Source organism: Heterocephalus glaber, unplaced genomic scaffold (genome assembly GCF_053883595.1).
Source record: "Heterocephalus glaber isolate CG9 unplaced genomic scaffold, H.glaber_assembly_v1.0 deba00001504, whole genome shotgun sequence".
Taxonomy (NCBI): Eukaryota; Metazoa; Chordata; class Mammalia; order Rodentia; family Bathyergidae; genus Heterocephalus; species Heterocephalus glaber.
Window position 1 is genome coordinate 70559181 of NW_028258324.1, and position 13377 is coordinate 70572557.

Genomic DNA, 13377 nt, shown 5'->3' on the forward strand with positions numbered 1-13377 from the left:
TAATAATAATGGCTAATATTTATTGAGCACCTACTCTACTGTGTGCCAAGCACTGTGCTAGGCATTTTTCGTACAATATGTAATTTAAATCCTCACAACAACCCTGTGAGGTAGGTATCATTATCATCTTACATACAAGAGGACTGAGGCTCAAAGAGGTTAAATAACTCTCCTATCACAAAAACAAAAAGTAGTAGAGCTGGAATTCAAACCCAGACCAACCTGACTCCAAATTTCATGCTCTGGTAAATTAGAGACAAAGGGGAAAGGAAGGGCCAAATTCCAGAAAGGTTGTGGGAGTGGAAAGGATGAAATATGCTAATAAGATACAGAAAGAAAGAATTTAAGCCCCTAAATGTTTCTAGCTGGTGAGCCTATGTAGATCTGTGATGAAGGTCACCAGGACAGGGATTCAGGAGGAACACCAGTCAGGACATGAGTTGAGTCCATATGGACATGTCTATGGAGATGTCCAGTGGGTAATACAAATACAGATCGAAAGTTTGAGGATGGTGAGGTTGGAGCTAGAGATGGGAATCACCAGCACATCAGCAGCAACTGAGGACATCAGGATAGGTGACAATGTTTTGGGAGTAGAGAGGAAAGGGAAGTGGACCAAAGATGGAACAACGGAAATACCAACCCCGAAGGCAGGAATGTAGTAGAGGTATTCTCAAGAGTTGGACAAGGCAGAATCAGAGAGAAAAGTACAGGAAGGAGGTGGCCCTGTAGTGGTGGCTAGAAGCCATGGCCTGGGTTTGGGAGGAAACCCAGATAGGCAGGACTGAGTCATACTTTCAACACAGGCCCTTAGTCACTAAAACGTCAGGAAATACTTGTTAAATGAATGAATGCTGAAATGTCCCTACTTCAGTTTGCCCCAAAACCTGGGCTAAGGACTTCATCTCTCTCAGTATCCTAAGCCTGCAAATATGGGAGTCTGGGTGAATCAGGAGAATTTAGAGTGGAGGCTTAAAGAGAACATCATGATTTGTTTAAAGTGGAGAATGAAGTTGAAAAAACAAAAACAAAGACAAACAAAGTAGAACTCTGGAAGTCCCAGAAGTCCTTTTGCCTAACTTCAACTGGCCTGCGGGTTCCTGTCGTTGTTCTGGGTGTCATGGTAAGTGTGAAAAAAGGGAAAGATGGGGTGTGTGTGTGTGAGAATGACCTGTCAGTCACCTGCAGAGTTCTCTGCTGAGCCCATCCTGAGACCTAGCATATGGGCTTTTTCCAGGTGGGAAGAATTTGGGGACACATGCGGGAGGCTTGAGGGCTCTGAGGAAAGGGACAGGGAAGTCAGGGGACCAGCCCCACTGTCTGGAGAGGGTCCAGCCCTCTGTGCAGGGACCAGCCCTGAAGCTTAAGTGAACTTGCATAGGCACGTGTGTGTGTGTGTGTGTGTGTGTGTGTGTGTGTGTGATTGATTTTCTCTGCAAAGAAACAAGGTCCTCCGTGCATGGGTGAAGCTGGAGCCCTCCCCAGAAGCCTAGTGACCTGGAAATGTGGCAGTGGGGCTGGCATCCTTGGGAAGCCCCCAAGGGCTGCTGAAGCAGGGTTCTTGGTCTCCTCGGAGGCTGAGCCTCCCATTGCGGGGGTGCTCACAGAAAGTCAAACAGCCCGAAATTCTTGGCTGCTCCAGGCCCAGGGAAAATTGGGGGAGGAAAAAAAGAAAGAAAAGAAATGTTTCAGGCCCAAGGTGAGATAAGCCTGCTGGTTAGTAGGGTTAGGGTCTGGAGGAACCAGCACACAGGCAGCACAGGGACAGGGGGTCCAGCAGAGGTGCTCCCTTGAGTCAAGAGCTGCTTAAGCACCCAAGGGGGCTCTCTGGGATCGACAGCATGAATGGCCAAAGGAGGGGGCTCCGGCACTGGGGTGCAGGACTGAGGCAGCAGGCAGGACACAGGAAGGGCAGAGGAAGAGGCCTATTTTGGTGCCAGTACTGTGGGGGAAATCAAGAGGTTTGCACTCATGCTTGGAGGGGTGGGCTTAATGCAGGGATGATGCAGCTGAATGAATAGCAAAAGGATTCCGAGGGGCAAAGGGGGCGAGCACCCCAGGCCAGCTCATGAAGTGTGTGAGGGTGAGCAGACCAGAGTAAGCACCAGCAAGTCTGGACCAGACACTCAAGTCCTGGGAAGCCCCACGCAGTGTTAGTGGGCAGGGGGCGAAGCTGGGCCAGAGGCAGGTTAGGGGCTGCAGAGCCAATCACTAGCTGCACCGTGCCCTCGCTGAACCCAGCGAGCAGGTAGCGCGTCTGGGTTTAGTTCCGTTTATTTCCTTTTCAGGTACCAGACAAAGTAAAAAAGGCGGAAGGATGGAGAGGGACGGCGGGCGGGGGCGGGGCAGGACGGCAGTCGGGAGGGGCCCTGCTCACATCACATCCACAAAGAACTCACTGGGGTTTCCCATGGCCATGCGGAAGGACTGTCTGCTGGCGGTCAGTTCGGGGGGCACGGAGGCCAGGTCGCGGCCTGGAGGGGCTCCCGGGGGCCCCATGGCTGCGGGCGGCGGGGGCATCATCAGCACCGGGGGGCCGTACAGCGGGGGCACTCCGGGGGGGCCGTAGCTGGGGTGCGTGTGGTGGCTGCGCAGGCTGCTGGCCAGCGAGTGGTGGCTGCGGTGGCTGTGCTCGCTGGCGGCCGGGCCCGAGCGCTCGCTGGGTGCGCGCTCCCGTGGCCCCCGCAGACTGCTGCGCGTCGTGTGGTCCGATTCGCTGCCGCTGCCGCCCGACTTCGAGTCCCCGGCCTTCGGGTCCTTCTCCTTGCGCCGATCGCTGCCACTGCGGTTGGAGCCGCTACTTCGACTGCCTGTAGGGACACGCAGGGCCAGGGCGGGCACTGAGAGTGGGCATGGGAAGCCGGGGCTGGCCCGGGGCTCCCTCTGTGCGCGGCTCCCCTTACCTTCGCTGTGCTGGCTGCTGGCGCTGCCCCCGCCATAGCTGTAGCCCAGCTCCGGGAAGCCGGGGTGCGGGTTGTAGGGGTGCGGGGGTGGTGGGTATTGGTATGGGAAAGCCATAGGCCAAGGCGCGGCCCCCGGGTGAGGCAGAGGGGCCAGCGTGTCCTGGTCGGAAGCACCACTGGAGCCGTCGTGGTCGTGGAGGGACAGGTTGGCCATGTCTGTGGAGGAGCCAGGAGAGAGGTCCTCAGCCTAGGTCGGGTGGTAGGCAACTGTGGTAGTTTCTGGCACAGCACTGGCCAAAGAGCCCACTCCTTCTGCAGACCCCTTTGGACACCACAAGAGACAGTGGGAGACCCTGGGAGACCCTCCAGGGAGGCTCAGCATCATCACTCGCTCTCAGCCAATCTTCACACCCAGCACCCAGGCCCTCCAGGCCCAGGCCAAGCTTGGTGCTCTCTCCTTCCTCCTCAGGGGGCAGGAAGAAAGGGCAAAGCTCTTACTCTGCCGTCTTCTCTAGTGTTCACTCAGCAGGTGCCTGTCAGGGAATGGGGAAGGCAGCACTGCCAGGCAGCCTCCAGGGCCTGCACCCTGGGGCTCAGAAGACACTACACAGTGCTCGGTCTCCTAAAGAAACGCCACAATCCCCTCACTTTCCCAGGGGAGGGAAGTCAAGTCCAGAGGGGTTAAATGCGCAGCCCGAGGTCAACCTAAACTGTAAGCAGAACAGAAGCTATGCACTGCTTTCTCTCCTGACCTTTCCAGATAGGGCCATTAGAAGCAGGGACCGGTTTAGAGGAATTTAGGTGAAATTTTTTACTCCCTCCCCTCTGGAACTGAAAAAATATCCATTCAAAGCCCAGGACGAGCACAGGCCTTTCAGAGCTTGCCTTATAGGAGGCCCCTGTCCTGACCACATTTCCCTGGTGCTGCTGGGGAGGGTGAGGATGGGCTGGGACGCGTCAGAGAGAACAACTTGGTGCTTCCTCTGTGCCCTGCACCCATTCTCAGCCAGGTCTGGCACCAACTCAGTCTATCAACACCACGGACTTCATGACTTTGGCTGTCCCCAGAAATGCTACGCTCTTTAAGGGCAGGGCTGCCCCTGTCAATGCTGGGGCTACTGGTAGGGACTCTATAGGGCCACCAGGACCCATGACCTGCCTGGGACAGCCTTTGCTCACATGCCACCTGTACCAGGCCCCAGGGCTCTGAGAGAGCTGGAGCTGCCCTGGAAGAGGGAAGCAGTGGGCTGCCTGACTTGTCCCAGAGAGCCGCTGATGACTTTAGCCTGCAGGCTGTCGTCCTGGGAGTGACTGTGTGATCCTTCCTCCCTCTGAGCCTGCCACATTCCCAGCTGAGGACCCTGGCCAGTGAGAAGGAAGAGGCTCTTCTGTCAGCATCACCCTGACCTGGGTCTTGGGTGGCCTGGGGTCTGGATGGGAGACCCAGATGGACCCATGGAAAAAACAGTATCTTTTTTTTTTTGTGGTACCGGGGATCAAACTCGGGTCCTTGTGCTTGCAAGGCAGGCGGTGGAACCACTGAGCTAAATCCCCGGCCCAGAAACAGTATCTTTTTTTTTTTGGTACCAGGGATCAAACTCGGGTCCTTGTGCTTGCAAGGCAGGCAGGGGAACCACTGAGCTAAATCCCCGGCCCAGAAACAGTATCTTTTGAACAAAGACCATAGCTGCCTTGGAAGCTTTAGGTGTCCTTGGAGGTCTGGGGCTAGGGCTGACTTCTGCCAATGATGACAATGATACACATTTCATTAAGTCTAAGAAGCTATTGATTGTAACATGTACCCCAGTCTCACGAATACTTTAATGTGAAAAGTGTATCTCATTAAATATATGAACAAGTAGTTTTTATAGAACACTTACTGTGGTTCATGTACTGTATTAACAGCGTTATATAAATTATCCTCAAAACAGCCCTGTGAGACAGGTTCAACTCTTATCTCCATTATTTTTTTTCCAACCCAGAACCTTGCACTTGTCAGGCAGGCACAGTGCCACTGAACTTAATCCCCGGCCCTCTCATCTCCATTTTACAGACCAACAAGTTGAGGACTAAGAGGCTACACATTCATTTTCACACAGTAAGGGTAGGGCTAGGATTTGAACTTAGAAGTGTCAACTTCCAAAGTCCTATGCATGTATCACTGCTCCACAGGGCCATGCTGAAACTGCTGAGGGCCAGGACACACCTTTCACCTGGGTCTGTGTTCTGCAGGATCAGCCATTCTAGTCCCCGGAACCCAATCTGAAGCACTTTACAAGTCCGCTGTTAGAAACCAGACAGCACCACTGGACTGAGGGAAGGCTCCCTCAGGCAGACAGGGCGGCTGGGCGTGGGCCTGTGCAGAGAACTGCTGCCCTGTCCTGAGGACTCCCCATCCCAAGGGATGTGCCCGGGCTAAGGAGGAGAAGGGAGTCCCTGCAGACCTCTCCTGCTAGTAGCCCTCATGACCCTTTTAGACTGCTTGGCACAGCTTTCAGGGTCTTCTGTGACCCCAGCCCTGGCAACTTTTTCAGCCTCAGGGGTCTGAGGAGGACCTGGAGTATCTGGCCAGCCTCAGGTCCTGCCCTGGAGGGACCTGCTTGGTTCAGGGACCAAAGGCAAATACTCTGTGCGGCTGTGCACCGTATACCCAGGCCAGCCCCAGGCACTGGAAAGAGCAAGAGCTGGGTCCAGGGCACAGCTCCTCTCCTCTCTGTGTGAGACTCGGGTAGACTGTCTTATGCTCAGAACATAGAGAGTAAATCTCCCCATGCCGGGATTGTGAGCATCAAGTAAGACGGTACTTAGGAACAATCAGCACTGTGCCAGGTGCAGAGTGTGCACACAGAGAATGCCAGACTCAAAAGGGAAAAGTAGGGCAGGGGCAGGGTCTAGGTTGGACTGTTTCCACTAGGGAACTCTCAAGGCTAAGCCGGGGCCCCCAGCTCTGCTGTGCCTCATCTGAGTTCCTTAGAGTCTGCTGCCCCATCCCTGGGCACCTCCCCACTCCCAGCTCCCCACCACCAGTCAGGGCGAGGAGATGGGGGAGGCACATACTGCCACAGAGGTCTCCAAAGATGTAGTAGCACTGCTCAGAGAAGGTGATCTTGTTGACAGTGTGGCGGATGAAGCCGGCTTTTAGCAGGTTGCTGGCATACTTGCGGGCCTCCCGCCGGTCAGTGAAGCCTTCCACGTTGTGGTACAGCCAATCCACCACATCTGAGCCTGGGGAGAAGGCTGCCAGGTGACTGGGGGGCCCAGCTGATCTGAGCTCCTCTGGTCTCACAGAAACTCAGAGGAATGGGCCAAGGGGGTTCTCGGGTCCCTCCCACCCAGCGTGCCCTGTCCCCTCACTCCCCACCCTGTCCTTCATCCCACCATGGGGGTCTCTCACCGATGAAAGCATTGGGAATGGTGATCTTGAGCCACATGCGGTCTCGGACCTCCAACCCTGATTCAGGGGAGGCCATGGCTTTTACGATGGCGGCCATGTCACTGTGAATGGATAGGTGGAAGTCGTCTAGGCCTGGGGGTGGGAGGCAGAATGGTAAGGCAGGAAGGGGCTTTAGGGTTAGGTAGGCAAGAGTTTACATTCCAGCTCTCCCACCCACTAACGTTGGGCCCAGTGCTGCACAAATCACTGATTTCTTGGACCCTCAGTTTTCCTCTCTGTAAAAATGGCCATTTTAGTATTTACAAGGGTATTTGAAGAAAGAATTAGTGATTAAATGAAGGTGCTTAGCACAGTGTATGTGTGCAGGTTATGAAAATAAAAATGGCAGCTATTTACTGAGTGCTTACTTTATGCCACACAGTGTTATCTGTCACTGGTACCCTCTTATTAAACCCACTGGGGCCTGGTAAAGCACATATCGACAGCCCTCTTTCATAAGAGGACACAGAGGCTCCCTAGGTGCTCAAGACCAGGTCAGCAGCAGACGATGCTCAGTGAGGACTGAGTGCAAACTGGGGGATGAGCAGTCCCCTCTCTGGCCCTCCTGCGGGCTCAAGCCCCTCACCTGGCCTTGTTTCTGGGCCCAGGGCACAGGGTTGGACACTCACGCTCTGTGTCGGGGATAGAGCTGGTGATAGAGGAGCTGGTGGAGGTGATGGTGCTCAGGGAGGGGCTCATGCCGTAGGCAGGGAAGGTGCCCGTCATGGCTGCAGTGTGGGAGACCCAGGCCGCAGGGTCGATGGGCCGGATGGGCTCGCCTACAGGGAGGATGTGGAGTCACCAACAGGTAGGTGTGAGGGCTCAAGGTGACACGGAAGAAAGGAGGGACAGGGCTCATGTATGCAAAGCACCAACTCCAGGAATAAATGCCTCATCCACTTACTCCTAGGTAATGTGAAGCAACCACGTGGACTTGGGTCCCAGCACTTGGCTACGGTCAGGGTGATGGGCCTGAAAACAAGGTTGTCCTAGTGAGGGAAGGATGAGGGGAGGCCAGCCCCAGTTGCTTGCCTGACAGCCGGAAATGCTGCCCCAGACTCCCCCAGGCCCCATTCCATCCATACCCCGGCTTGTGCACAATCTCCCGCAGTACCCGGACAGCGTCATCATTACTCATGTTCTCAAAGTTGATCTCGTTTACCTGAGGAAGAGGACCAGGTGTGGGATAATGGGCTGTGCCAGGAAGAGGGGCAAGGGAGCTGGGCCTGGGGGTCAGGAAGCCTCCTCCAGAGGGCAGGGATCCCCTCACGCCCACCTACCCCACACTGGGGGGAGGCAACGCTACCTGTAAGAGCATGTCCCCGGGCTCGATGCGTCCATCGGCAGCCACGGCCCCACCCTTCATGATAGAGCCAATGTAGATCCCGCCGTCACCACGCTCATTGCTTTGGCCCACAATGGAGATGCCCAGGAAGTTATACTTTTCTACAAGGAGTAATTTAACACCTTGAGCGGGGCCATGTCCCTGCCCAAATTCCCATCCCCTTATTAGAAAAGGGCAGAGAGGGACAAGAACTGACATTTACTGAACCTGAGCCAGGCACTGTGTACATTCTTTTTTTTTTTTTTTTTTTTTGGTACCAGGGATCGAACTCAGGTACTTGCACTTGCAAGGCAAGCGATGGAACCACTGAGCTAAATCCCCAGCCCCGGCACTGTGTATATTCTGCTTGAACATGCTTTCATGTAATCCCTGCTGGCTACGAGATGTCGACATTCAGTCCCATTTTAGAAAACAGGCAAGTGAAGTTTAACGAATTTAGGTGACTCCTTAGGCCAGTAAGAGGCAGAGCCAGGATTCAAAATCAGATTTAATTTTCCAAGTTGGATTCTTATCACATCCAGCTGTCTCCTAAGAGTCCCTAGGGCAGTGGTGGCAAACTGATGGCATGCGTGTTATTCTTTTTTTCAAGACAAAAAACGTTAATGCATGAGTTGTCTTTCTGAACTAAACCCTTGGTATTCAGGGTTAATTGCAGTGTTGGCACTCTGCGATAAATAAGTGGGTTTTGGGTTGCAGTGTGGGAAATTGTCTCTAAAAGCTTTGCCGTCACTGCCCTAGGGCAGAAATCAGAGGGAGGATGCAAAGGCTAAAGAAGGCAAGGGGCAGGGTGCGAAGAAAGCCCTTCCTTCCTCCAGGAAGCCCTCCCTGGTGTGTCCTGCCTCCACAGCATTCTGTGCTTGTGTGTTACAGCCCTGGCCATGAGATACTGATGTCAGCAGTTTGTCAGCTGTTGTTTTTGAGACTCCTTGAGGGCAGGGAATATACCACATCCCCGCCTCCCAGACCCCTCTGCCCACCCAGGGTCTGGCGCTGGCAGGTGTGCGCACTCACCCATGTTGAGAGTGACAGTGATGATGTTGAGAGACATGGTGGAGTCTGTGATGCTGCTGAAGGATGAGGACTGGAAGAGATGGAGTCCTGAGCAGCAGGCAGGAGCGGCAGGAACTCACTGCCGCCACCTGGCTCCTTCTCCATGCCCCACCCTCACCTACTGCGGTTCTAAACCCTGAACCCAAGGGAAGGGCTTGGAGGAAGAACAATCTGGGAAGGGCTTCTGATCTACCCGCATCCAACCAGCCAATCCAGACCCCATACCCGCTCAATCCTCGAGATCTTCTGCTTCCGCCGCCGCCGCTTGTGTCTTCTCATCAAGCGGGAGGCACTGCTCTGCTCTGTGGAGCTGCTGAACCTGTGGGGCCCAGAGTCTTTCCCCACCAGGCTGCCCAGCCCTGCCCCATGAGAGGCACTGCAGGGCCCACATCCCCAACCCAAAGCCCGAATCCCTCCCGGGGCTCAGCATCCTGCTGGGTTCAGGGCTTCTCAGCAGCGGCTGCCCTCAGTACCCATGGGACTAAAGCCCCACCTGCTGGTGGAATCATCCTCGTCGGAGTCGAAGAAGCTGGTAGTCTCCAGTTCGCTGCTCATGAGCGTGGATGAGCTGTCATAACCGCCCGGCTCTCGCCGCCGCTCCCCCTTTGCTGTTCCATTTAACCGGGTTGCTGCAGTGGACAGAGGCAGCTGGGGTCACACAATGCCCAATGCAAAGACAAAGAGACCGGTCCAGGCATAGTCAGAGGTCGGGAATGGGGTGCAGGGGGCAGACACACCATGCTCTGGGCCGTCCCTCCGACGTGGCCGTTCCCGCTGGGCAGACACCAAGGAGTCCGTCTCTGTGTCATTGTCCAGGTTCTCCTGGCTGCCCCCACTGGCATGAGGGCTGCATGGAAGAGAGGATTTGGCAGGGGAGGGGGCAGGGGGGGAGCTCCCTCCTCAGCCCTGGGCTGAGTGGACGCTGCCCTTCCCCACGGGCCCTCCTGACCCTCAGGTCACACTCACTGGAAGGACGGGGGTCGTGAGTCCCCGATGCCTCCTGTGCGCTCCATAGGTGGTGGCAATTCTGAGGGGTTGTCAGCACAGAAGGGGGCAGGCTCCGGATGCGAGCCTTCAGCTGACACCAGCTGATGAAGAGAAAAGGAGTGGGTACTGTGTCACAGGGGGCACCGGGGAGAGAGGGGGAGTAGGCTTTTGGCGGGGCAGCAGAGGTGAGGAGCAGCCCCATGCCCAGGTGTGTGTGTGGGGCCTGGGAGGCATGCATTGATGAAGCAGGTGGGGGCAGGCAACAAGGGTCAGTAGTCCCAGACGAAGGTCCCAGGTGACAGCAAGTCTTGATGAGCATTGGAGATGGTTTATCTCTACTGTGTGTTTCTCTCTCCCTTCCCACCACTCTCCTACTTTTCATTAAAGATTAAGAATTCTGGGTAAAAAACAGTTCTGTTAGAAAACTACAGGAAGATCCAGATACTAGAACCTAAAACCCTCAGCCACAGTCTCAGCAATGCCTTTCTGCCTCCAGCAGCAGGACGCAGGCAAACGGAGGCGGAGGGCTCCTTACCCAGGACACCACGCGGCCATTGAAGCAGGGTAGCTTGGCATTGTCGTCAGAGATCTCCTCCTTCACCACTCTGCAGGGAAAGGGGCTGTCAGAACTTTCTAGTGTGGACCTGGAGGGGCCTCACAGCCCCAACTGTCCTCTACCCTAAAGTGGGGATAAAGTGACCAGAGTTCAAATGGTAGCAGAGAAGGTGACCCAGGGACGGCCCTTCCCACCAGCCCTGAATGTGAACCAGCCACCTTCCTGGGCATCTTCTCCATCATCAGGTGATCCCAAATTACAAGGAACAGACCGCTGCCTCCATGTGGCCTCTAGAGGCTCCAGAGGGCGTTACCCAGCCCCAACATGGCTTTCCTGGGCTGGACTCTCTTTCCTTCTAAACCCTGAGTTGGGGAAAAAGTACATAATTATTATTGCTCTTCTCTTCTTGGAGGAAATTAGGAAAGAGAAGGGGAAAAGGCATTTACTGAACAGCTTCCATGTACCATGAAAATAATTAATAGTGACAACCACTCTCATTTACTGAGTAAGCATAATGGGTCAAGCACTATGCTACTCACTTTACTTGTATCAGTTCATTTCATAGTCACAACAGTGCTATAAGGTAGAGCAGATAGGGAAAACAGGCTCAGTGTGTTCAGTAATTCTCCTAAGCTCATACCACTAGTAAGTGAAAAGCCAGCATTTGAATCCTGGTCAGCCTGACACTAAAGTATGTATTCTTACCTATTATACTATCTTCCACCCCCGTGGTTAGAACATATACTCTTCATATTAGCCTCATGAGGAAGACAAAAGGAACTGCCTTTCATGGATGAGGAAACTGACAAGCATTCAGTAACTTGTGCAGGGTCACAAAGCTAGGAGATGGCAGAGCTAGAATTCAACTCCAGGCTAGCCTGACTGCAAACCTCATACTCTTTCCACTGTACGTCACATTCTTTTCTGTCTGCTGACAGAGATAATGCGGGTCAGGCTGGGTGCTGGGGGGACAAGGATGCGGGGCATGAGGGGTACAGTATGCAGTCATGGCATGTAGTTTGGTCTAGGGAATGCAGTAAGGCAAGAAGTCTGATACTGACTAAGGTCTGGGGCCCGGGAAGGGAACGGAAAAGTCTGAGGACTGTCAGACTGTCAAACACCCCAGGAACACAGAGCTGGGAAGACGTGACCATGAGTGAGAAAGAGAACAGCACACGGGCGATTTAGCTCAGTGGTTCCAGCGCCTGCCTTGCAAGCGCAAGGTCCCGAGTTCGATCCCCAGTACCAAAAAAAAAAAAAAAAAAAAGATAACAGCACAGGTCTAGAGTTCTGATCAGAGGGAAGACAGCAAGGGAGGAGACTGGGAAGTCCAAGCAACCTTGTTCTGACAGCAGCTTCTGCCCAGAGTCAGGAACGTGCTTGGCTCCTTGTGATGCTCACATTCTTGGACTCACAGCCAAATTCGCAGGCCAAGTCTGCCCTCCTCCCTCCCATCCAGCTCTGGCTCCCACTCTTTCCAACCCCACAGTGACCCTGAGAAAACAGCCCAAATCATCCTACTCAGGATCACGATGGCAGAAAGCCTAGAGAGAATGGGTGGAAAGAAACAAGAGAAGTAGCTCAGACTCACCAGCTGGTCTGGCCACAGGGTAACCTGGGCTTGCAGCCCTGCAGGGCAGCCAGGGTTCAGAGGCAAAGGGACTCATGGGCCACATGGCAGACGACATGCTCTGCTTTGGAGAGTGTCTCTGTGGTGGGAAACTGCTGCTAAGTCCCCTCACCACCCCTAGCAGGCCCCACCACACTGCTCCACACTACAGATGTTTCCTCTCTTTCTGGGGGTCACCAACAGGTCGCCAAGACTCTGCTAACTCATGATGATCAGCTGATCTTCAGCAGCCCTGGAGGACCTCAGACAGGCCATATCTTTCCATGGTAAAGCTGAATGGCTCAGGGCTCCACAGCATGCTCCCAATCTCTCTAACTCTCTCTCTCTCTCTCTCTCTCCTCTCTCCCTCTCTCTCTCTCTCCTCTCTCCCTCCATCCCCTCCCCCCTCTATCTTAGAGGAGTCTCTTAACTTTCCAAGCCTTTGTCCCATGCTCTTATAACAAGGTCTAAGTTTCTAAGACCCGGATCAAACAAATCTCCTCATTCCTCATCGTTTGTCCAATTAAAAAGCTTTTTCGAGAGCCAGTGGGTTTCGGTCCTGAGCTTGCCATGGCATGGACTCATCAAGTGTCAGGCCTAGAGCCCACCTTGCACTCTGAGAGAAACATGTAAGTGTACGGCAGGTGGGGAGAGGTTGAAGCCAGAAGAGCAAGAGCCATGGAGAGACATTACTGAGTGTCACTTAGGGGTCAGGGTCTGGTTAGAACTGGGTAGGGAAGTAAGGACAGAGGGATAAAGTGCCATGATGACTCTCATGCAAAAGTTCCACCTGGAGAAGAGGAGAATTTGGACCTGGAGGAGACAGGGGAAGAAGACTGCTCCAAGTAGGAGGCCCAAAGTTAGGATAGTATGTGACATGGAGAGGTAACAAGTGACCTAACTTGTCACGTTGCCCCCTGCTTTAGCTCAAGGGTAGAACAGCAGTGGCTATTTAGTTCTTCCATCTTAGTCCCACCATCTAATGCTGAAGATGTTTATCCTTCTTCTATTACCCCAAGCTTGACAACAAGGGGACCACATGGGACCGGGGCGTCCTCAGGCCTCACCCCCTAAAACTCAGAGGGACAGCAGCCATCTCCTTCTCTGGTGCTCCTTCCCTCCTGTCTGGGCTTGCATAAGTGTCATCCCTGTCACTTCCCCAGTTTGCCAAGGGCTACCGTCTCCCTGGAGAGTGCCTCTGTAAAAGGCTGATAACCATCAAGCCTCCAACTGTGTGATTAGGGCTTTAGACTTTGGATCTAGATTCCTAAAGTGGAACCAAGCTCTGTTACTTACTAGCAATGTGATTTTGGGGAAGTAACTTAAGCTTTCTGCCCCCTCACTTGTAAAGTGGGGCTATTACACCTATTTCACAGGGCTGTTATGAGGATTCTGTGAGTAAAGATTTGCAAGCATTTGGATCAGTGTCTGGCACACAGTAATCACCAAAGCGTTTGAATGAAATGCTTATTCACCAAATAAATGAAACATACT

At 53.9% G+C, this 13377-nt stretch overlaps 1 protein-coding gene across 2 annotated transcripts in view; it reads right to left on the minus strand.

Annotated features, from left to right (window-relative positions):
- Dvl3 (dishevelled segment polarity protein 3) overlaps positions 1 to 13377 on the minus strand; it is a 16009-nt gene continuing 2632 nt past the window's right edge. The window contains exons 2-17 of one of the 2 annotated variants that reach the window (XM_087186794.1): positions 10493 to 10636; positions 10254 to 10323; positions 9698 to 9819; positions 9469 to 9578; positions 9225 to 9360; positions 8957 to 9050; positions 8693 to 8762; positions 7643 to 7782; positions 7422 to 7498; positions 7241 to 7308; positions 6966 to 7115; positions 6298 to 6429; positions 5961 to 6128; positions 2904 to 3119; positions 2400 to 2810; positions 1 to 1633 (exon numbers count right to left, since the gene is read on the minus strand). In XM_087186794.1, the coding sequence (XP_087042920.1) occupies positions 1602 to 1633; positions 2400 to 2810; positions 2904 to 3119; positions 5961 to 6128; positions 6298 to 6429; positions 6966 to 7115; positions 7241 to 7308; positions 7422 to 7498; positions 7643 to 7782; positions 8693 to 8762; positions 8957 to 9050; positions 9225 to 9360; positions 9469 to 9578; positions 9698 to 9744 (1851 nt within the window). In that variant the 5' untranslated portion in view covers positions 9745 to 9819; positions 10254 to 10323; positions 10493 to 10636 and the 3' untranslated portion in view covers positions 1 to 1601. The remainder of the gene's footprint in view (positions 1634 to 2399; positions 2811 to 2903; positions 3120 to 5960; positions 6129 to 6297; positions 6430 to 6965; positions 7116 to 7240; positions 7309 to 7421; positions 7499 to 7642; positions 7783 to 8692; positions 8763 to 8956; positions 9051 to 9224; positions 9361 to 9468; positions 9579 to 9697; positions 9820 to 10253; positions 10324 to 10492; positions 10637 to 13377) is intronic. The other variant, XM_004834903.3, reaches the window with a different exon arrangement.